Below are 23,951 nucleotides of genomic sequence, written 5' to 3'. Positions count from 1 at the left end.
ACTTTTCAATTGAAGCTAGCATTGATTCAGGCCGACCTCTCAGCTTAATTTTCTCTCATAATAAATAAATAAGTAAATAAATAAATAAATAAATAAATAAATAAATAAATAAATAAATAAATAAATAAATAAATAAATAATATATATATACATATATATAATCTAACTGGTAATAATTTCATAATCACTACAATAGTTCTACTGCGAGGAGGGAAAAGTGACTCACATGGTGCACCAGGAATGCATTCGCGCGAAAAATGATAATCTACGGGCGCTCCCCGCATATCTCAACAGTAATTAGTGACGGAATAATAATTAACTGGGACTGTGTACCACGAAGAGAAAGTAAATCTGTGTCTCAATCTGTGTTCTCTTTAAGAAAGGGTTACATCGTAGAATAAACGCTCACTGCAACGTCAAAATCTTGGGATCTGAAATAGATGTAGCCCCTGCCGCACCAACAATATGTAAGAAATACGTTTAGTGGGGTTCCCGCTCTAGTAGTCGTTGCTGGTCGGCGCACACAAAATACTGCACCATATTTGTAGGTGTGTGAGAGAGGGTTAATATGGCGGCGGCGGCGGCTTCCCCGGGGGTTGCTTATAGTTGGGCGCCGGCACGTGCACGATATCCTTCGGCGTATATATTTCTGGCGACGGCAGGCGTACCTCGTGATTGATGAGACCCAGGCATTCGGTGTAGTTTGTCCAATTGCCCCAGAGCCAGTCGCCGTTGGGACCGCACACTCGGTAGGCATAGAGACCTGCGAGAAACGAAGTACGCCGGAAGTGAGTCTCGCCGAACAAATGCGACACCCAGACGCGCCTTGGTAAACAAAAAAGGCGACCGCCGCAGGTAAGCATAGGAGCTAAGCAAACACTATTATAGTATTCAGGTAGAAATCACATTGGTGAACATTGGATATATCATTGCATCAAGAAGGACTGATTCAATTAGCAATGCTTTCTCTTCCCGTGTCGACGAAGTTCTCATGGTGGCGGTATATAAATGCGATGAAGGACTTGTTAGGCAGTACGACGCTGCGCTGCTCATGTTTACACTACGCTGAAGAACCGTAATCAACGGATCTGTGTACACAAAGGGAGATCAATTCGTATTACTGAGCGAAGCAAGGCACAAATAGTGAGTTCAGGACAGGCGTAATCCAAAGGTTCCTTTGTGCCATTCTACCCTATTACGGGCGACATTAGATGAGTGAGTGTTTATTTGCGTGTCAGTGTCGGGGGCATGCGTACGTATGTGCATGCGTTTGTGTGTGTGTGTGTGTGTGCGTGCGTATGTGTTTTTTTGTGTGTGCATGTGTGTGTTTGTTTGTTTTGCGTGCTTACAAACAAGCAAATGCAAGAAAATTAGAACTTACTCCATGTTCAAGGACGCAACAGCTGGTCGATACCATCGTGCGGGAAGTTATATCTGCGCCTACTACAAACGTACCTCGGCCCTCTTGGTAATATGTGCCTTAGCCAGCGGTAATAAAAGAACCACCCCGAACATGCATTCTTACGAATGAACCGCGGCGCTGAGCTTCGCGGTTCGCATTTTGGTGGACTCCATCATGTGAGTGGTAGTCACGCAATTTTTATTATGCAAAGGCGGAATCGCTGTCATTGCAAACATACGCTTGAAGAAACACCCCCACACGCTATAGTCATCTCACGACAGAGCCAGCATACAAATAAATTCTTGTCGAGGATATGGGCTAATAGATTAAAATGCTGTTAGATAAAAATGCATAACAGATGCTGGTATGGAGTTTCGCAATGAGCTGTGCTCTTGGTCAAGGGGCGAGACATTTAATTTTGTTTGTTTGTTTAGGCATCGTATTCAGCGCTTTATCTCGACTGTCATTCGTCGCCATTTTCTCAAGATCTTTTTTAAGATGAGAACCTTTATTGATACTCAGTAAACGTAGACCTTGACGAACGCTTTCGTCGGCGAACTGTACGCGAGGTTCATTTCGTGTTTGACGAGAACGCGAACAGTGGCTTTACTGTTTTTCAACATCGAAGTTTACAGAGCAGAAATGATGAAGAATCGATAGCCACTGCAAGTGAAAAGGGCAGAAACTGAGTAAGTGAGGCAAGCAATTCGTCAACGTTCAGTGTTATATTCTGGTTCATCGCTAGTGCGGGTCACCAAATGCGCCAACATTCTGAAAATTCTAGCAGTGTCTTCTGTAAACACTTATCACAACAATAGGAGGGGCCGAATCCACAAAGTTTTTTTATTGCAACATTTGTTTGCAATTAGATTGCCAGCCTTTGCAGAAATTAAATTTTTGACTCTTTTTGCGGGGAATGAAGGCCATCGACCTTGAAATTGCAGAAAAAAATACTTGCAAGCTTCACAGCGCCTGAAATATGTATTATATAGCTTTTCTACGAAGGAGGGCCGAATTCACGAAGCTTTCTGTTCGTAAGTGCCATTAGCTACTGAACGGCCACATTCGCTAATAATATGTCCATCATCAGAATTAGCTGAACGTTTTTCTTACGAACAATTCTTGCATAGGATCCTTTTGTGAACGCGGACCCAGTTTTCGATTCATTTCATTTGATTTCATTTTATTACCTTAAAGACCCCTTGCGGGGTATTGCATAAGGGGAAGTTTCGTTTTCCTGGCGGTGTGTGTATCATGACGTCATGACAAAGAAGGTGGTCACGTGGTAGCAGGAATTTGTGACGTTTTGGTACCTTCTCCGGCTTGCTCGGTCGTCTGCTGTGCTGCTACATCGGGCCATGCAATGAACAGCGGCAAAGGAAATGACTGAGCGAAGCGTCGGCGCCTGTAGCTCTGTAGCGCACGCAGTACTTCGTTTATCCCAATTTATCCCTTCCGCTTGACACAGGCGGCTTAATACAATGTATCACAGCAGCCGCTATAATCATACAGGTTGCTGTCTGAAGTCTTCGACTGACTGATGGGTAAGAGCACCGCTTAGTATCTCGTGGGCTATGACATACGCCATAGTGGAATCCTATAGGCCAACTTCCAACTTTTTGGCGGTTTTGAACGAGCATCTCAACACAAGCACGTGATTGTTCTTGCATTCGAACGTGGTACTCGCAAGCAGGAGTCAAATCTACAGGTTGCAATCTTGTGCTCAACAGCAAAACGACATAGCGACTGAGCCATAGCGATAGGTCGTCTAACAGTGACAAGGCCAGATTATACACCGACAAACATAAATGCGGGCGAACGGAAAAGAGTGACACCCGCTTCGCTGTGGGGCAACGTGCTCTTGTTCACTTTAGTGGTGTAATAGAATGCCGTATAAATTCATTAAAATGTAACTAAGCGAGTCTTGTTTCCTCCTCAAGGCGTCCTGAAAAAAACGTTGCAGTGGCTTAGCTCGGCTATGCCAGGATATACGTAGCGTTAGCAAAGGTTCAGCTGATTATTCTTAGCTTTCCTGGTTGTCTAGATTGTCAAGGATTGGTAACACTAAAGAGTGGAATCTTCTGCTTAACGAGAAAGTTCTTGCACGTTGTACAAACCCGCGCCACGGTTTCAGCCCACTGAGGCGCCGCCGCTAAACTCAACGTTTCACGCATGGCACTACTCAGCGGCGTCAAGTCTTTCATGTGCCATAGTCTTTCGCACACGTCGCACACATATCCAAACGGATTGTTTACGAAGTCCGTCTGGAAGGTCCAAGTCGCACTGGCGCTTTCGCTGAGTTTAACAGTATATTCAGTCGATCGGCGAGCCTTGACGTCATCGACGGCGTTTTGTTGTTGCTGCAGGGGTGGTCGGGCACGTCGCTCAGCCTCCTGGCGACGCCGCTTTGCTAGACGTTCGTCCCTTTGCTCCAGTGTCTCCGCAGCACGTTTAGCCTTCTTCTGTTCATTCCTCCTACGCTCAACCGCTAATTGCCAGGCAACTACTTCGGGATCCGATGAGTCAAGCTTCTCCGTTCTTCTGCGCTGTTGAGCAGCATTTGCGCTCTCCTTCTCCATGGCTATACCACACTGGCAAACGCCAGTCAGAAGCGCAGCGGCTCCAGCGCAGTGTCAAACGGCGACTGCACAGCGAGCGCGCGCCGGCGCCAGTGCGTCTACCACTGCTACGACGTCACTCCTCTGGAATGCGCAGACCGGCGGCGGTGAGTCGCGCGCGGCGGCGGTGGAGTGCGTGAGAGGTGCCGGCTCCGGTGGCTCCGGTGACATCACTGATCCTTGCGCATGCGCAGCACGGCTCTTGATGTGCCGCGCGAAACGGGCTTGGCTAGGCCAGTGTAGCTAACGCTACAAAAAAACAAAACAAAAGATGTCGCAGTTTCACCCGAAAGGCGAAGCATCAATTGCGATAGCAAACTAGTAGAGAGCTATACGGAGTAAGGATAGTAGTTTTATCAGCTGTATAAACTTGGACATGCAGCAGCACCAGCAACGCGCGCAACTGTTGTCGACGCCGTCGGCGTTTTGCCCGCGTTCGCTCCGAACGCGCGCGGCGTTGGTGACTGTTGCCGGTGCGTCTGGATGCGGCTCGGAGGTTTTCGACAAGATCAGAACGGGACACTCGTCGAGCAGCGTCGGACGTCTTTACCACCTTCTCGCCTCACAACGTTTTATTGCGATAGCAATTATATGGACACTCAAAAGCAGATTTCTGCCGTCGGCGTCGCCGTCGCCGTGAGGTTCCGTATGACGTCAATGGAGATGAAATCGTCGCCGATGATAAGTGGTTCTTGAGGGAAAGGGAAAGGTTGGCGCTATCTTCTGCAGCCCTTGAGGGAGCACGGCTCAGCGCCAAAATGTCGTCGCCGAGCGCCGAACGCTGTATGTGCGAGTGAAAGGGCGCGAGGGGCGCGCGCTTTCACGGGGAGTGAACGCACGGCGGAGAACAAACGCGCGTTCTGCGCCGTGCTCGCTTAAGGGCTGCAGAAGTAGGAGTCTCTTTCCTCCTTTACAATCACCATATATGTAGAGCAAACGCGCCTTCTTCCGACACGCGAGAGGCCGTGGGGGAGGGGGAGGGGGAGGGAAGGGAGGCGACGTTTAGCTGTGGCACCAAGTGCCTATTTATATCAGAGGCTCCGGCAACAGTCACCAACTCCGCACGCATTTTGAGCGAACGCGGGCAAAACGCCGACGGCGTCGACAACAGTTCTGCGTGTTGCCGGTGCTGCTGCATGTCCAAGTTTATACAGCTGATAAAGCTAATATCATTACTACGTATAGCTCTCTACAAATTTGCTATCGCAATTGATGCTTCGCCTTTCAGGTGAAACTGCGACAACTTTTTTTACATAAATACGCATTTGGTGCCGCATCTAAACGTCGCCTCCCCTCCCTCCCTCCCGTCCCCCCACGGCCTTTTGCGCGATGGAAGAAGTCACGTTTGCTCTACATATATGGTGATTGTAAAGGAGGAAAGAGACGCCTACTTCTGCAGCCCTTAAGCGAGCACGGCGCAGAACGCGCGTTTGTTCTCCGCCGTGCGTTCACTCCCCGTGAAAGCGCGCGCCCCTCGCGCCCTTTCACTCGCACATACAGCATACTGCGTGCGGCGACGATTTCATCGCCGTTGTACGTCATATGCAACCTCACGGCGACAGCAACGGCGACACCGACGCCGACGGCAGACGTCCGCTTTGAGTGTCCATATTATTGCTATCGCAATAAAAAAGGACTATTTGATTTCTGAACCAAATTAGGTTACCGCAGAAGCTGCAACCACTGAGTGCCCTGAGAGCAGGGAAAGTATACTCCGTTTCATACTTAGCGTCCAACGCTGTGGAAGCTACGCAAAATGTTCGGTAATCAAAATATATAACTCCGCTCCTTTCGTGGTCAATTTTCGTGGTGACATATGTTCGCGCGAGCCAAGAATGAGTGTGCGCGTACGGCGCCGCGAGATTTTGCAAATGACAAACCAAAAAAGAAAAAAAAAATGAAACCGAAAATGATATCAAACACCCTATTGCAGCCGTATAACACAGTTTGTTAATTTTTAGCGTTTAAGGATTTTTATGGTTAATACTGAGCCTAAATAAAGAACAATTTCACGTAATTACTGGTAAGAAGAGCGAAAAAAATTGGAGGACGCTTAAGTTTCGCCTTTAAGAGTGGAACGCGATAGCATTGTAGCATTCAAAGATCCCTGACTGCTTCTTACGCTTCCCGGCAACTTGAGCTTATGCAACCGTAATGTTTATTGGGAGATGCTGGCGGCGAACGCTAAGCACGAAGGCGAGCTTTCTGGTAGAAACACGGCCTCTTGCGTGGGGCGATCCCGAAGGCTGTGCACAGCCGCGCCAAAAAAGTGTCATTTTCAGGTTTCTGTTATTCTTTCACACTTTTATTATTTCAGTCTGAGAAAAGAGATAGAGAGTTGAAGCGAAGAGAGGAAAGGCAGGGAGGTCAAAAAGACGAACGTCTGGTTTGCTACCCTACACAAGGGGTAAGCGAAAGGGGGATTGTTTAACATAAAAGGCACGCGCTGTCGGCGTTTTGCTTCATGGCATTTGTTTGTGGGCTGTCATTCTCAAAATTACGAAGAAAACTTTGTCAAGTATGTAAGGCAAGGTAAAGTGATAGAATGGTGTGGCAATATAACCCGCATATACCGCATATCTTGTAGCAAGCGGAAATTCTCGCTCACGGGACGCCGGCGCTGGAGAAGAGAGGGTGTTGCGTATTACGGGCGGCAGAAGACTGTCGTCTTTCGAGGTCATTTACAGCGAAACAAGCAGATATGCGACCAATTTTTTTCCTGAGGCAAGTGTGCACATCGACCTAAGACAGAACGATAGAGAGATAATTAATTGTCAAGTGGACAGTTCCTGCGACCACAAAATTCAGTGGACGCTGTCCACTGATGCTAGTGTCGTTAGTGCAGTCGTACCTCCGATACGCATCCAAAGGTGATCTTGCGTGGGCGCGTTATTCAATTTGCTCAGATATGGCGTCGGAAAAGACGAGCCACAAGACACAAAACCGAGGAACATCCACAGCGTCTATATGCATCCACTAATTTTCTGCTTCGCGATTAGTGTTTTCACGCGTTGTAATGTTTACGTATTGTCACATGAGCGCGTCCAAACTTACACTGATTATGTTTAAAGTTGCCTTGCTCACAAGAGTACGACGTGTTGGGAGAAGCCCAACTAACACATTCTCTTCTTTTGAGTGTAATAAGCGTGGATATCGGAACTATTTAGGCCTATGATGATTCCACAAGACGCAACTACGTCAACAATAGGCATCCATCATCATCATCATCATCATCATCATCATCATCATTATCGTCAGCCTATTTGCATACATCGCACTATGAACGCCTCTGCCAGTGCTCTTCAACTACCCCTGTCTTACGCCAGCTGATTCCATTTATGCCCCCAAATTTCCTAGTTTATTCACACCACCTAACCCTCTGCCATCCTCGACAGTACTTCCCTTCCGTTGGCACCAATTTCGTAATTCTTGTACTCTACCATCTGCCCTAAGCACTAAGGCCTGCCTAGCTCCATTTTCCCTCTTAAGAGGAACCTTTAGCTCGGGCCCCACTCCGATGCCGCGTAATCAAATACATGGAAAATGCAAAAATGCCTTTCTGTGATAACCTCTGGGTCCACTTTCTTGAAGTCTGGTGTATTTGAGGGAGTGTGTTAGGTTTCAGTGACTGGTGGTAGCAGAATTTCAATTTAGGGCCTTAATTGTTTAAAACAAATTTTCGAAAATTGGTAAGTTAAAAAAAATAGAAGCACGACGTTTATAAATTGATACTCACATATTAGGGGTCTATTTGACAGCCATGTGTAATAGATAAATTTTGTTTACTTAGATGCAATTTGCATAATTGTGATCTCGTTTTTCATTGATGAGTTACAGAACCGTATACTTAAAGTGTTCTTGAATTCTTGAAAATTGCAAGTTTGCCATTTGAAATAATTTTTTTTAAATATTCACAGTGAAAATGAAACATTTGTTACTAAGGATCACTAGAATTTAGATGTTTTTATTTAAATGCAACAAACCTCATCAAATTTGGCACAGTGGTTGCCGAGAAAAACGATTTCTCCTTTTCCATGTATAAAGATAGGGGCCTCCGAGCTAAAGCTTCTTCTTAATATCGACTAGAATATTGGCTACGGCCACTTGCTCCTTATATAATTTCTTCCCATCACTCATTACATGGCCCTTGACTTCTCCTCAAACTTCTTTGTTAATCTCCAACTTTCTGCTCCATATGTTAGCACCGGTAGAATGCAATAGCTGTAAACTTTTCTTTTCAAGGATAGCAGTAAGCCGCAGGTCATAATTTGGAAATGGCTGCCGTGTGCGCTCCAACCCATGTTTATTTTTCTGCAAGTTTCTTTCTCAAGGTCAGGGTCCCCTGCGAGTAATTGTCCTCAATAAACATGCCCTTGCACAAAATCTATAAAGCGGACAGCCAATCATGAATTCTCGTTCTATTCCCAGGCTGTTGAATTTACCTTTATGTTCTGCATCATAATCTCTAATCCTAATCTTACCATTGTCGGTTAAGGTCCTCCATCATTTGAATAAGCAACTGCACAAAGCCGCAACAGCCCAAGTCCAGCTTGAACCCTCTCAGTTAACAGGTCAGTGATCAGACGATCGCATCGTGAGAGCATCAATAACGTATTCACAAATCTTCGCTTTTGTAAGAGCCTTATTGGCTAACGTTGGAGTGCGTCTCAGTAGCTCTAGTAATTGGTTTGGTGATAACGAGCCGATAACCGTGGCAGCGGCCAGTCATGTGTACCTTCACTTCCGAAGAAGGCTTTGCGCATACGGGCACAGGTGCCGCCGTGAGATAAGTGCATCCTATGTCCCGCAATGCATCTTGCGGTGCTTCGAGCCACGTGGTGAACGCTGATTACGTCTGCAGCGTCCTGTGGCGGGCAATTCATGCGAGAAATAGCAGGGTGTACTTTCTAGAGAGCAGCTTCTTGAGAGAGATGGTAATATTAAAACCTTGAACTTGAGCGCTAGACGACTTCGGCAAGAACAAGGAATGCAGTGTACGTGTACCTTCAAGTCATTGTCTGATTAGTTCTGCTCCTAGACTCAAGGACTAATTTTCCACAAACTTTTAGCACTAAGCCAAATTAACAAAATAAAGTTGTCTCCTCCTCCACAAACTTTTAGCTGTATTTCAGCTCTCATTCTGTCCGGTTCTCTGCTCTGATTAGTTTACGCTTCCCTTTCGCAAACTTTCACTCACAAGCATTCACTCACACATACACACATTCCAAAGAAAAGCATTCAACACAGTAATTAATGCTAAGCTTTTACTTCGACTAAACGTGATCCTACACAAACTCCGTCTTAGTTAACTGGACTGCTTGTTTTTTGTATCAACGTTCCCAGTATGTCGCCTTTGTTTCAGCTGGTTCTTTTAGTGTCCATGTCTGTTCTTGGGTTCCAAAGGGGTCAATGATGGGTTCATTAATATTTTTATTATATATTAACTACCTGCCCCCTTGCCCCACCTCTTAGTAGCATCGCCTTTAGAGTTTGTCTGTACACCGATGATTGCGTATTTATATGACCCCATCAGGTGCCCTGTTGAGCATCACCACCCTAATGATTCAGTTACACAGTTCTGCGCATGGTGCGATTCATGGCAGATAAATATTAACTTTCGGAGAACGGTTGTCATTACGTTTTCCAATCGAGCTTCAACTTCCCTGTTTAATAACTGCTCTAACGAAATAGCACTAACACGGCTTCATGAATACAAGTACTTAGGCGTTATTTTCACCGATACCCTCTCTTGGTTGAAGCCCATCGATTATAAATGCAAAAAAAAAAGCATTGAAGCAGTTTGGCTTCTTACATCGAACACTTAAGGGAACACTAAGGAACATTAAACTGTTGCTATATAAATCCCTGATACGGCCAGTGTTGCAGTACGCTTGTGTTGTTTCGTCTTCTCATAAGCAACTCGACATTTGTCTGTTAGAATCTGTTCAATGGAAGGTAACATGTTTTATCTTCCACCGCTACGACCGTGGCTTTTTTTATCCCCCGCTCTCTATAGCTTCACCGAATCTAACCCATCTCTCTCAGCGTCGGGATAACGAGTCTTTAAAAACATTACAATGCATTGTCATTTCTCGCTATCGCCTGTCAAACACATCCTTAACGTTTGATAAGGAATCTTCAACTCGGATTCACCATGAATTGAACAATACACCCACATTTTCACCCATATATATATATATATATATATATATATATATATATATATATATATATACTTGCATCTTGAAATTCAGCTTCTTTCTCCGAACAGTCAAGCTTTGGAACTCTTTAGTCGGCAGTGCTCGTTCTCTGCCACTCGATAAGTTTCTGTGTACGCTTAGCGACAAGTTACCATGCTTTTACGTGATTTATTTTGCTGTACTTGTTCAATCTTGCTTGATTTGTTTGATATTGTATAATTTCTTTATTTTGTTTTTAATTCATAACCACTCCCACTCCTGCAATGGCCCTTACTGGCCTGCAGTATGTGAAAATGAATAAACTAAATAAATTAATGAAATAAATAAATAAATAAGTACACCCAAATACACCCACACATACATACATACATACATACATACATAATACATAATTCACATACATACATACATACATACATACATACATACATACATACATACATACATACATACATACATACATACATACATACATACATACATACATACGTGCTGGAAAATTTTCACGGGTCTGCTATACAGCTTTAAGTTTAATAGTTAATCAGTGTTTTTCTTGAACAAGCAAGTCACGACCGTGCTGCCACAACACGTACAATTTGGAATTTTAGCCAGTAGGTTTGGTATGCGACACATTTAGTGTTCTTGAAGTTTTGCCTATATATGCCTTCAAGTTCTGAAATGACGTTCTTGTTGAGTACTCCGTTATAACTCCAAAACATTTGCAGTTTCTCATCCCACCACCCTGAAAACATTGCAGCGGGCGCACCAGAAGCCAAGACTGGGTCAGGCACACAAAGGCGCACACGGGAGCGCTCCCACATTTGTCTTTATGCGCCTCACTCACTCATTCCCTTCTACTGTACCCACAGCAGAGTATCAATTACCAACTCGCCCAAGAAACGGAAATCCGTAAAACTTTGCCAACGCAACACCCTTGAAACGCTCAACATCAACTCTAAAGTTAATAGCGGAAGCTTCAAAGGCTCTCTCAGTGCATTTACATTGACATTTGAAGCGAATGTCTTCCAGCGGGCATGCTCCACAGCATCTCCTCGCTATAATGGCTTCCCGGTATAAAACACATTCTATGCCGCTACACCAGAAATGCGTTGTAAAGCAACCACATGTAGACGATAACTTCAGCCTGGCTTCACAGCAATTTCGCCTTGTATATATAGAAGAAAAGCGTAGCACAAGTTCACTACACACATCGTCGACCGATGTTAAGCTGAGTCATCGAGCTAACATCTTCGCCCTGAAAGACTGTGACATCGCAATGAGTTCGAATCATCGGTCGTTCTTGAGGTGCCATTGACGCAGCTTAAGAGGCGTTCTGCCGACAAGATTTCTTGAAAGCGAAAAATTGTCATTCAGCATGAGGCGTTCTGCCGACAAGATTTCTTGAAAGTGAAAAATTGTCATTCACCCGAGAGAGGCATGAAGCTATGGAGGAACCAGAGTGTATATGGCAGTTTGAGCACGTTGGTAATCCCTAAGTGGCGCCTGTTGTGTTTATGTACCTTTTTCGTCCCTTTCCAGTTCGCGCTTTTCTAACGTTCCTACAAAGGAAACAATATATGGTGTTCGCAGAAATTTAAAAAACTCGCCCTTGTGCAGGCATCGATCACGGGACCAACACTTCTCCAGTGCTGTCGCTCTACCGTCTGGGCAAACAAAATTGTGGCGCAGGCAAATTTCAATGAGAAAACCAGGGTCCGGGGGCGGAGTTCAGAAAGCCTCTCGTTCGTAAGTTCGCCTTGTCGTTGGCTGGGCAACTTTGCTAATATGTCCAGCGTCAGCCTTGGCTGGAATTTTCTCTTACGAGCAATTTCAGCGTAAGAACTCTTTGAGAATGCGGACCCACTTCTGCGGTAATCTTCAACGCCGAGGAAGTTCTACGAGAGGGAAAAATTCTGTCTAGTAGAAAAAAATTTTTCATCTTCATGAAAGTTTCTCCACTTTGAGACACAGTCTCTTGTCCAAGCATTGAAGTGCTATTGTGTTGTTCAAGGGCGAATGGCCTTGACGAGCTTCTACTTTACCCTTTCCCCTCATTGCTTTCTCCTCCTCCTTCCTCTACTTTAATCCTGTAATCCCAAACACAGTTCCACATAAAGGAAAATTAGAACAAATTCATCACATTTATTTTTGGCTGTGGAGAGTACATTAGTAGAAAAAAAAAGAACCGTTTTTCGGTTACAACCCAATTACTGTACTAATTCGCGTACTAAATGGTCTGTTACAATGTCCATCGCTGAAACTTCACTGCAGCATATTAAAAACGCTACTATTGGCTTTGTATTTGGTTTCCCGCACTTCAATCAACATTTTGATGCATCAAGCTCAGCGTAGCTTATACGACGTATGATACGTTGGGCATTACAGGGAGATGGGCCGATGTGCCAATGCGCCACGTCATGAGTGAGTTGCGGTTGTGATTAATCCTTGTATATGCCCTGCATGGGCAGACACTTCTCTTTGTAGTGAATACGATGAACTTTAGCGCAAGCGAGACTTCGTCTTGCTCAGCACAGCGTATTTTTTCTCAAGTATAATCTGCAAATAGTCTCGATTCTGTGTTTTTTTTTTCACTAAGCAATATAAATGACGTTCGTAAAGCCGGCCAAATACGTCATTATCTCGGTTGGAAATTAAGGGCAAGAGAAGAATAAAGACAAAGCAAGCTCTGCATACAGGCTTTAAAGGAAACAAAGTTAACTTTGGTGTTTACTCTTCCGGCTTTAAAACTAGCTGGAAGTATGTGAAAACTCGAACACGACTGATTAAAAACCTATTGCTCATCCGGCCGTAATAACTGGCTAAGTTGAGAGCGCTGATATTGACAGCTAATTACTTGCCCCTTTGGCGCGCGCCTAATCAAGCGCCGTACGTGTACGTTTACTTTATTGATCTTTGTTCTTGAATGCATAATACGTAGCGGAAGACGCAAAAGCACCAGTAAATGTTAAAAAAGAAATATCTTGAAAGAAAGTAACTAAAACTAATGATCAGATGGAAGGAAGTTGCAGGTAGTTTATCAAAAGGTAAGCAATCTTCTTCACTTCTTTCGCTGTCGAACGGAGTCCGTTTATTTGACAGAAATGCACAACAGAAGTAAAGGAAAATTCGTTTCCTGCCTTCTAACGCGTTAGGAGGCGCACGGATGAACCTACCTGGAGCCTGGGGGAGAGAAGGGTTGGACCTTCCACCCGGTACACTAGGCGCGCAGGAAGTCGTGGAAGCGGCTCAGCGGAGTCGAACGCCTTCTCAATCATTCCGCTCTCGTCCCACCATGGAATGTAATAAATTGCCTGCCGCGCACTCAAATCTCACACGCCCCGGCGCCTACTATTTCTTCCGGAGGGATGAAGACACGCCCACCGAAATGTGCAGTGTGTACGTGTGTAAAATGCGCGCACGCACGAACACACACACACACACACACACACACACACACACACACACACACACACACACACACACACACACACACACACACACACACACACACACACACACACACACACACACACACACACACACACACACACACACACACACACACACACACACACACACACACACACACACACACACACACACACACACACACACACACACACACACACACACACACACACACACACACACACACACACACACACACACACACACACACACACACACACACACACACACACACACACACACACACACACACACACACACACACACACACACACACACACACACACACACACACACACACACACACACACACACACACACACACACACACACACACACACACACACACACACACACACACACACACACACACACACACACACACACACACACACGTGCACACACTTTTCATAGGGTTGGCACGCGGAGGCCAAAGAAACACATCGATTTCCGAAGCTCTTGCTTCTTAAATCAGGGTAGAACTTCAATGTTCGGGTGAAAAGCGGCTTAGAAAATAACACAAAAGGAATCAGAAAAGAAGAAACGCGAGCTCCTGGGAGCGCATTCGGGAGTTTAGTTCGGCAGACCATACGGAGACCCGTCAATCTCCAAGGTTAGATCAAACCGAAGACCTATCCTCAGCAGGCCTAGCTGTGTAGATTTGAAGAACGGTTCTCTGTGTTTCTCTGGAATAGAAGGGGTAGAAAGGGGAGCTACCAGTGGTATGTCCGGACTTTTCTTTTTGCGTTTAGCAGATTAATAAGAGAAGGGTCACAGGCACAGTTTGCAATAAATCTTTTGGCCCAAGTTGAAACTGAGCTTGCCAAATCTTACTGAAGAGCGAGCGTGGACTAAGCTTCAGAGCCGGCCGACAGCCGAAAGGCGGGCCTCTTTGAAGACAGCTACAGTTATTATTTTTATAGTTCCACCGTATCGCGCGCATATACAATAACGAATTGCATGAAATTCCGGATCGCATCTGTTCCCGTCATCAATGGAACGTATTTTATACTTGAGTGGAATACTTTAAGAGGGGGCATAGAGACTGTCTCTACGCGAAGAAGTTAGTCGACGGCTGGATTGGCTCATGGCCGAAATAAAATCAAAACCACCCTCGCTCGCCCCCATAGCACTCGCAAATTAGGTATCAAGAGACATGGGCCAACTGCTCTTGCGTAATGCGTAAGGTAGTGACATAGATTTCTAAAGGTACTCTGTGTGAAACCGGAGTCAGAGAACTTAAGTACGGGCTGCCCTTGATGAGTTCTATGCTGAATAATGGCGAAACGAAATATGGCAGCAACTGTCTTTCGGTGATATTGTGACACTCTGCGCGTACTGATTGTATTTAATGTCAGATACATATTTTGCAAAGCTTTAGCAGAGCGACTAATCAGTTGCAATACGTTGACCCCGACTCTCGACCACTTTCGCAGTCTTGCCCGAAGTATAAACGAGACAAAGGTGCACGAAAAGGCGGGGATTTCAAGTGATCAGGGGTGGTCGAACAGGGAATTCCTCTGCAGCGAACGTTTGGACAAGGGACTTGTCGAAAGGTTGGTCGAGAAGCTTGTCGAGACAAAAGGATTTGACTCGACAAGTTTTCTTGTAAAAGCGTTGGCTTCATTCAACGACATTTCTAGTTCGACCATTGTTCAGTACTTACCGAAAACTTTTTTCGCCTTCTCGCATGTCACGACGACGAAAGCTTTGAGTGAGCAAACGTATAATGTGAGCAAGAGAGAGAGAGTGAGAGAGAAAGCTCTTTATTGAAAGACAGAGTGTTTAGCCCACGTATGTTCGCCTACATGATGTGTTCAGTGCTCTGGGTGGGTTTGTGAAAAACGCACAAGAAAACAAATACCCTATAATGAACCGCCGACTGCTGTATTTAAAGAAAATAGATGGCAGCTTTTAGTGGACTGTTATTTACACAATTTGGATATGAACACTTAAGCATCGTATAAAAGCAAGAAAAACAGTTCATTGGCGATTTAGTGGTGAATGCGAGACAAAGGCGTTATCATTACGTCGCCCGTCTTTGAGGTCTTTGAATATGTTTTAAGGATCTTGAAAAATGGGGTGGCGCAACGTCGCAAAACAAATTGTTATGCGCAAAATACTATATACAAGAAGAGTACGTGTTTCCAGCAAGTTTATTGAGATAAATGTCTGAAGCAGGCGAAATCGGCAGCAGCAAAAGTGTTGAAAAAAGTTCACTGTGATCTAAAAGCAATATTGTCAGTATCTGCTATACCAAGGCCGGTATTTTGTAGCGATGCCTTTCTGGTGCTAATGCCTTTTCGCGCTTTTCGCGCTTGGTCAGTGGTCAGAGCGACGGTCCGCTCACGTTATCAACAGGATCAGCCGACCGTGAGTGGTGGATGATAAGACTAGTATAGACCATTTCACTGATTACAAACATCGGCCCTGGACGGCTTTGGCTTCCGGTTTTGCCCACTGACGTAGCTGCTAAACGTAACTGGCAAAGCTGCAACCATGTATTCCCGCGTAGCAGACTGAAAAGGAACGTGACCGGAAGTTTCTTGGGGGCGGCACGCTCGCTGCTGTTATCGCGAGCATGAAACCGTCTATAGAATCAAGCATAACGCATCGCTACAAAATACTGGCCCAAGTTTATGCTGCTTGTGTGAAGCGTCTAAAGGTAAATGATCGTTAGTAAAGTGTGATGGTGCATAAGTGTAGCTAAACACATGCTATCCCATTCTCCCTTCCTTTCTCAACGCAAAATCTCGAGTCCACGGGTTATTTAAGCATTTTAATGTTCACAGGTTAGCAGGTATGTCGTGATCTACTATGCAGCACGCAGGCGTTATCCCATGAAGTAGGCCCGCATTGCAATGCGGCAGCCGCAGGAGCTGATAATCAAACTAGTGATCTCGCGCTCGTTCAGTATGAAACTTCGGCAACAAATTTATCACTAGTGCTCGATCGTGGCTGGTTTTAAATGCACATGCAGGTCATGTCATCAGGTGGTCGTAAGCCAACTTAGACGTAGTAGAAAATGTAGGGGTTTTATTAGTTTGTTTTCACTAACGGGCGTTTTCTTGCAGGCTGTTAGTATTTACAGAATCAGGCAAAGAGTCACTTAGACACAATATAGCGAATTTTGGGCGGCGAAGGGCGTATATACTCGCAACTACTGGCCATATTACGTGTGCCATGCAGCAACGCAACCTAGTCTTAGTCATAGTTTATTTGGCGATTTCGAGATCTTTTTAAGAACATCGGGCTGCCCGCTCCAAATAAATTGCGAGAAGAATTAAAAAAGCACAGTGAGTGGCGATTAAGCGTTAAATGTGACAGAAATGTGTTAGCATTACGTCACACCTCTTTGAGTTCCCGGAGCTATGAATTGCCGTTCGCATGATTACTGATGCAAGACAGTGACGACCAGCGCAAAGCTCCTCCCTTATCTCGGTATAACAGAAGCTACCATCGTTATAGGCTGCGGGGTTCCATGTTTTGGTAGCGGTTCGGACTTCTGCGCTTTGCGATTACGCCAGCCGAGAGTGAAAGGGGGGCAGTTATCACTTTTGCCTACGCCTCCTCCCCGCTGTCTGACTAAACGCCGTACGCAAAAGGCGTGTCACATAAGGGAGGAGCTTTGCGCCGGTCGTCACTGTCTTGCATACATAATCATGTGAACGGCAAATAAACTTCGCAGTTCGATATCTCAAAGGATGGATACGCTAGAAGAATTCCGCCAAGTAGAACTCTGTAGAAACACGACTGCCTCTAACGTTTTAATACAAACGTGCGTAATACTGCAGACAGTCAAAAGTTGATAATTCAATTTTTGTTAATTGCACTGCTATCATTGATAATTATAATCTCACTTTGTGTCCCCCTCGCCACATAACCCTACTGTAGAGGTGGTCTTCCCGTGCGTTTCAGCGCCTGTTTCAGCGCCAACTTAACTTTGATCACCCTGTATATACACCACGTGAACGGATTCCGACACGTTACACTCTGTGGCACTCCTAATACTAGCGCATTAATAATGCTCAGCAGGGCCTGTTGTTGCGATGACATGTACGCTGTGAGAGCGGCGGTGGCAGCGGGGGCGGTGGCTTGGAAGCCGTATGGAAGCCGCCGCTCCCTGTTGCTGGGGGAGGGGGCACCTCTGCGCTACTCTGAGAACTTGTTTTTTTCTAGTAACTCTACCACCAAGTGGAGTACAGCACCGCGTCGTGGAGTGGCAATGTAGAGCAGTGACCACTTCTATCGAGGAACGGCGATGCCATCAACTTTCTCGAGTACAGGTGGAGTACTGAGGAGAAGAACGTTCAAGGATACGGGGTTAGCTATTCGGCTAATTGCTCAAAGCTACGTTGGAAAGAAAGCCACGTTGGACACAAGACATGGAAGCAGAGATGTAGGTTGGGGAAGGGGGGAGGGTACAGTGAAAGCGCGCGAGAGAGAGAGAGACGCGGAAAGGATACGTGAAAATGATTCTTTTTCATAAATATTTGTGTATTTCGCTTTATTTTCCAGTGATCAACCGTAGTCGAACACGAGATCACTCACCCCCGTATACTAACTAGATCGCTCCTCTAGTCAACACTCTACCTAGACTCGAGAAAGTAGATGGTAGCGCCGCCCTCGACAGAAGTGGTCAGTGAGCTTAATAACAGCCCACGGCAATCCATGAGAAGGGTAGCATCTCCTTCAGCCGAGGGGCGGTGCGTTGTTCAACTCGGTGGAGGGAAGGAAGAGCTTCGAGTCGAGGATCGTTCGAGAATACGTGGGTTACCAGACTGGCTGCCGCCATAGACATCGCTCAATGTTGGACCATGTCGATCACTTGAACTCTCGGTATTCATAAGAGCTTCTGTCTTGTTAGGATGCCTGCCTGACTACTATACGTACACCCGTGACCAAGAATATACGCACCACATACGGGCCGAAAAAAAGAAATTGTTCATAATTCAGAAGCACAAACTGAAATTGGCGAGTGCACTGGAAAGTTCGCAATGCCAAGTATGGCCTGCAGTCCTCAATTTCAAATCCGCCATGGTTGCTCAGTGGCTATGGTGTTGGGCTGCTAAGCACGAGGTCGCAGGATCGAATCCCGGACACGGAATCCGCATTTTAATGGGGGCGAAATGCGAAAACACCCGTGTACTTAGATTTAGGTGCACGTTAAAGAACCCCAGGTGGTCAAAATTATTCCGGAGTCCCGCACTACGGGGTTCCTCATAATCAGATAGTGGTTTTGGCACGTAAAACCCCACACTTTATATTTTCCTCAACTTCAAGTTACATGCATATAAGCGGAGAAGAGAATCGGCTTTATTGCGGAATCCCTCGTCCGTATGGTTTTGTTCATGGAAGCATTTTTCGTGTGCACCAAGGAATAGGATGCGGTTACCTATTGATAACATCAAAGACACTCTTGCTATTTCATAGACTGTTGACGAGTCACAGCAAATTACTGGTCAACTCCTTGCCGCCATTTGGTCAGTCCCGAGAGATGGTAAGATCGTGCTCGAATAAGACAGAGCGCGGCCAGCATGCAATTACTGCATTCTGAAAGGCACAAGGATTCAATGCAGTTTTAAGAAATGCGCTTCATCGTGAAGGCTCCTCCACCCCCCCCCCCCCCCCTCCCACCCCCCATGCTCCTCACAACTCAGTTTTAGGAGAAACATAACTAAACTTACAGCTCCAGCTGCCAGTAAAATTGGCTTAAGTTCGAGATTGCATTTCGGGGCCGCTCATGCGTATACTATAGCGCTTGTGTGCTCTGCATGTTTGTGATCGTGCGCGGTTAACCATGCGCAGTTTGCGCAATTAACCGAAATGCACGGCGCTTCTCGCTTATCGACCAGCACAAATGAGCAGCCCCTTTCAGCTTTGTTTTTCACTAATGGCGTGAGCAAGCTCTATATGTCACGTAGAACACGTGAAGCGAGAGAACGCCTTGCCTATATGCATATAGGTACACGAGTCCTATGTGCATGGAAACAAAAAGGCTAGCTGACCGAAGGCGAGTTCTGAAAATTTCAAGTCAGCCCTGGATCTCTAGATAGATGTCTTGTGCAGCCATGGTTAGATAATCTTTGTCCCGAAAAATGGTTTTAGCATCCATCCTGTTTAACGGGCCCGCCATGGTATAGCTTAGAGGCTATGGCGCTGCTCTGCTGAGCTCCAGGTTTGATCTTGGCCTTGGTGGCCGCATTTCTACGAGGACGAAATGCAAAAAAAAAAAAAAAAAAAAAAAACGCTCCTGTGGTTAGGCTTAGATGCACGTTAAAGAACTCCAGGTGGTCAAATTTATTTTGGAGTCCCCCACTACAGCGTGCCTCATAATCAGATCGGGATTTTGACACCTAAAAACCCAGAGTTTTATTTAATACGGTTTTATGCAGTCCCCATGCGTTATTGCTACAGTTTATAAAACCGACTGACCTCAGTAACCAAGTGTAGGCGTGGCGGGTAGGCCCACGTGTTCACGTGGTTACGCTTCCCTCCCTCTCCTTTCTTATTTTTCATCCCTTAACTCTGTAAACTTCTGTGTATGGTAGCAAACCGGACGCAGACCTGGTTGACCTTTCCTGCCTATCCTTCGTATCCTCTTTCTTTTGCCCAGCTGTTTCAAGTTAGCGTTAATGCGCAGATTTCTTTCGTTTGATATAAGCTCTTTTGCACTTTGAGCAAGCAGTTAGTTATCGTTGCTTTTAATACAATCTCGGCATATTAGCGTACGTGCTACGACGTTAGCACTGCAACCTGTGTCTGCGCGAAGAATGGCTGCCGTAGAACAAGAAATCCGAATTCTACGTCTTGCGATTCAGCTAAGGCCTGGCTAAGGCCCAGCGACTATAGTTTGGTGCTTCAGAAGCGCTTTAACGAATAAGGCGCGAATAGTTGGTTCAGTAGTCCTGCGTATTACGCAGTAACTTTAGTGATAAGGACATGTTCTTTCATTATAGGACGGTTACCGCGAAATAATGGTTGGTCGTATGCGCTTTAACTATAGCGATAAGGACATGTTCTGCTATTAAAGAAGTTACCGCAAGATAACGTTCTGTCGCGTTCGCTGCAACTATGGCGTAAAGACATGTTCTATAATTGGGAAAGTTACCACGCGATAACGGCCAGTCGTATACAATGGCACTGCAGGGATGAGCACATGTTTGGTTATTAGGAAAGTTACCGCGTGATAATGTTCGGTCGTATAGAACGGAACTATGGTGACAAACACATGTCACGTTATTAGGAAAGTTTGTGCACGATAATGGTCGGTCGTATGCCCTAGAACAAACAATATGGACACGTTCTGTTATCAGGAAAGTTAGCACGAGAGGTAGGCTTTCTTTCTTCTGCGTTAGCGGTTGACACTGGCTAATAGTAATGCTTCATTATAATTTCACCGACAGGTAACTGAGAACATAACAAAAGAAAGAAGAAAGACAATGCATTACAGTGCTAGTAAGCTTAACTGCTAAATAAACTTATCTGATCGAGACAGTTTGATTCGCTTTCACGGGAATATAAGGCTGACGACTCGCATGAAACGTTTCATAACGTGACGGGGTTTCGCAATGTGGCGAGGACAATGGTCAATTTGCGCAGCGAGAAATGTAATAACGGGACGATATTGAACGCACCGGCTAATAACTAACCACACTTAATTGTGTGCGCTTGTGTATGTTGTGCACGTGTGTACTATAACACATGAATACGTCAGTTCATATGCTCATACCATTGGCACTATTGCTGAAAGATTGACGAGTTGGTTATTTGCATGTTAAAACATAGTTCCAAAATTAAGGTTAAGAAAGACGAAGGGCAAGTTAGCATGTGTTGACAGTTAACATGTCTTGTGTACTTCGTAATAACTTGTATTCCATCTTTCTTATCTCTATAACTATTGACACGCGTACGCACTTGATCTTTTTTCCGGTGACCATTTTTCGCCTGTCTAACCCCTGTTACAATGTTATCCCTCAGTGCGGGACGTACCTACATGTATCGAAAGTTTCCCGAATATTGTCGCCGATCCTATATAGCGAGCGAATCTTGTCTAACCAAATGGCATGCGCGACGCGAATAGTGGTTTAAGTACATTCTCAAATGCACGCGAGCACAAGCGAATACACGGGAGTGTACGATGAGTCATGTATGAATGCTCGACGCACTTGACCCACCGATCAGATTTCGACGACGTTGTTCGCCGCTGCCGGTGTGCGTTGAGTGTTACTCATTTTTCCGGGCACAACTTCGCCTTGTGCCCCGAGTTAGGATTCGTGACGCACAGTTGTGGCGCTGTCTGATTCTTCACCGTCGCTGCAACGTGAAATTATGTTTCATGGTAGTTACCATTGTGATCCGCAGTATAGCATGCTAGGCGTATACCGAGGGAGACATTCCCGGCCACCACTAAAAAAAAATGTTTCTCTCTAACCACGCTTAACCTCAGAGTAACGTAAACATTTCGACAAGGAAACCTGTATTCATCCAAGCTGTGTATTGTCGTCCTGATGGAGACAAGTATTCTTGCCCTGTTCCCCAGCTTAGAGTAAATGGCCAGAGGAATGCACCTCAGACTCGACCTCTGTGCCTTTTATTTTTTTTTTTCAAAACACTTTTTCTCTCTCTCTCTCGATTAAGATATAGCATTGGGTAGCGGGCTTTTACATTCATTAAGCGCCCAGGAGTGTGTCGTCATCTCGCAGCGTTCGACAGGTATATTTCACCGGCGCTTTTCGCCGTCCGTGAGGACGAAACTGTCTTGCGGAAGTTAGTGCAAATTTTTTCGGAAGCTGGTAGCAACAGCGTTAATACACAACTGACGTACGGTGCCACAAGTATGTGGCTAAAATCCGGTTTAATGTGTTTGGTAACCACTCCCGGTTTATTATTTGTAAATATTTAAAACTGATGTGCATTACAAGTGTGAGCGGTCTCGGGGGGATACAGAAATGGTTTCCAACGGGCGAATAGAACTGTTAGAAAAGTAGCCTAGTCAGTGCTCACGCGCTACTGTCGGTGGTATCAACGAGGCCGGTAATATTTCCTGACGAGTGTGATTTCCGTGCTTCTGAAACTGCTTTTGTCCACCCGCTGGAAACAAGCATAAGCCTCACACCAAACCGGCTTTGTATACGATCATGAAGGTCTTGAAACGTACGGTATTGATTTCAGGCTTTCCTTTGTTTCTGACATCCTTGTTTGAAGTTGGCTAAGTTTCCGACAAAACGTCCAAATCACGATGAGAAGTTGGCGGAATATATTTGAATACTGAATAGACAATAGGTTTCGAAGCTAACACGCTGTACGGAGATAACGCATACAGCACGCTGAAAGCAAGCGAGGTCCTAAGTTCGATCTGAAATTCTATTTTACGCACGCCCCCGCAATAAACATAGACCTTCAAGCGTATTGCTTTTTCTTCGTTGACATAATCCGTTATAGCAAAGGTCACCGTCAGTCAAAATGATTGATGGCATGTAGGGCTGTTTATTTTTGTTCGGGTTTAAGGTACATCATTTTCGACTTGATCGTAATAGGCTAAGTACTTATGTTCGGTATTTTATCAAAGTAGCATAGTCGTCAGCATCCGAATATAGGTATGATTTGAAATTATTTTCGCGCAGGAATCTTTCTGTATGACAAAGATTGCTTCCATGATCGACGTGAACATGAATTACATTCTCTTCGTTCATCAATAGTGCTCCATTCTTATCGTGATGCTAAATCAGAGATTGCTTGCGGCGATATATATACTATGAGATGACTTGTTTGCTTACGTAAACAAGCCTACTACCCCCCCCCCCCCTCCCTCCTATTTAAAGTACTATACGAGATGCTAAAAAACACTATTCATAAAACAATATAAAATACCGTTTATTGTTCATAAACTTTTGGTTAGGTGAAATGCACAATACAATAGCGGCACAACAAACTCATTACACCGTGGATATTGAGGGCTTGGCTAGCTTTACAGTCATGGAAGCTTTCGCCTTTCTGAGCAAGTATTTGTCGAGAAAGGCACTGCGTACATTCTTGTAACAAAACGTCACAACGATCGCGTAAACTTTTGCATTATTCCGACGTCATTGCTCCGGTGTTTCTCGACCGAAAACGGAGCGCGCTTAGATGGCTAATCACATCGTTGATCGCTTTGCCGACTATTTCTTTCACGATTGCGGCAGTCTTTGTGCGTGAACAAGCGTAGCTCTTGGCTATCTTTGAGACCGGGAGCATTTACTGAAAGTGTTCTCCAGCGTCATC

General features: G+C 45.2%; 1 protein-coding gene across 1 annotated transcript in view; it reads right to left on the bottom strand.

Annotated features, from left to right (window-relative positions):
• The window catches only part of LOC119449469 (corticotropin-releasing factor receptor 2), a 201,015-nt gene that overhangs the window by 84,302 nt on the left and 92,762 nt on the right, over positions 1-23,951 (bottom strand). Inside the window, exon 3 of the mRNA XM_037712643.2 lies at positions 669-763. Within this exon, the coding sequence (XP_037568571.1) occupies positions 669-763 (95 nt within the window). The remainder of the gene's footprint in view (positions 1-668; positions 764-23,951) is intronic.

The sequence above is a fragment of the Dermacentor silvarum genome, chromosome 4 (genome assembly GCF_013339745.2).
Source record: "Dermacentor silvarum isolate Dsil-2018 chromosome 4, BIME_Dsil_1.4, whole genome shotgun sequence".
Lineage (NCBI taxonomy): Eukaryota > Metazoa > Arthropoda > Arachnida > Ixodida > Ixodidae > Dermacentor > Dermacentor silvarum.
Note: the sequence above shows the minus strand (reverse complement) of the source record. Positions and strands in the feature narration are given on the sequence as shown.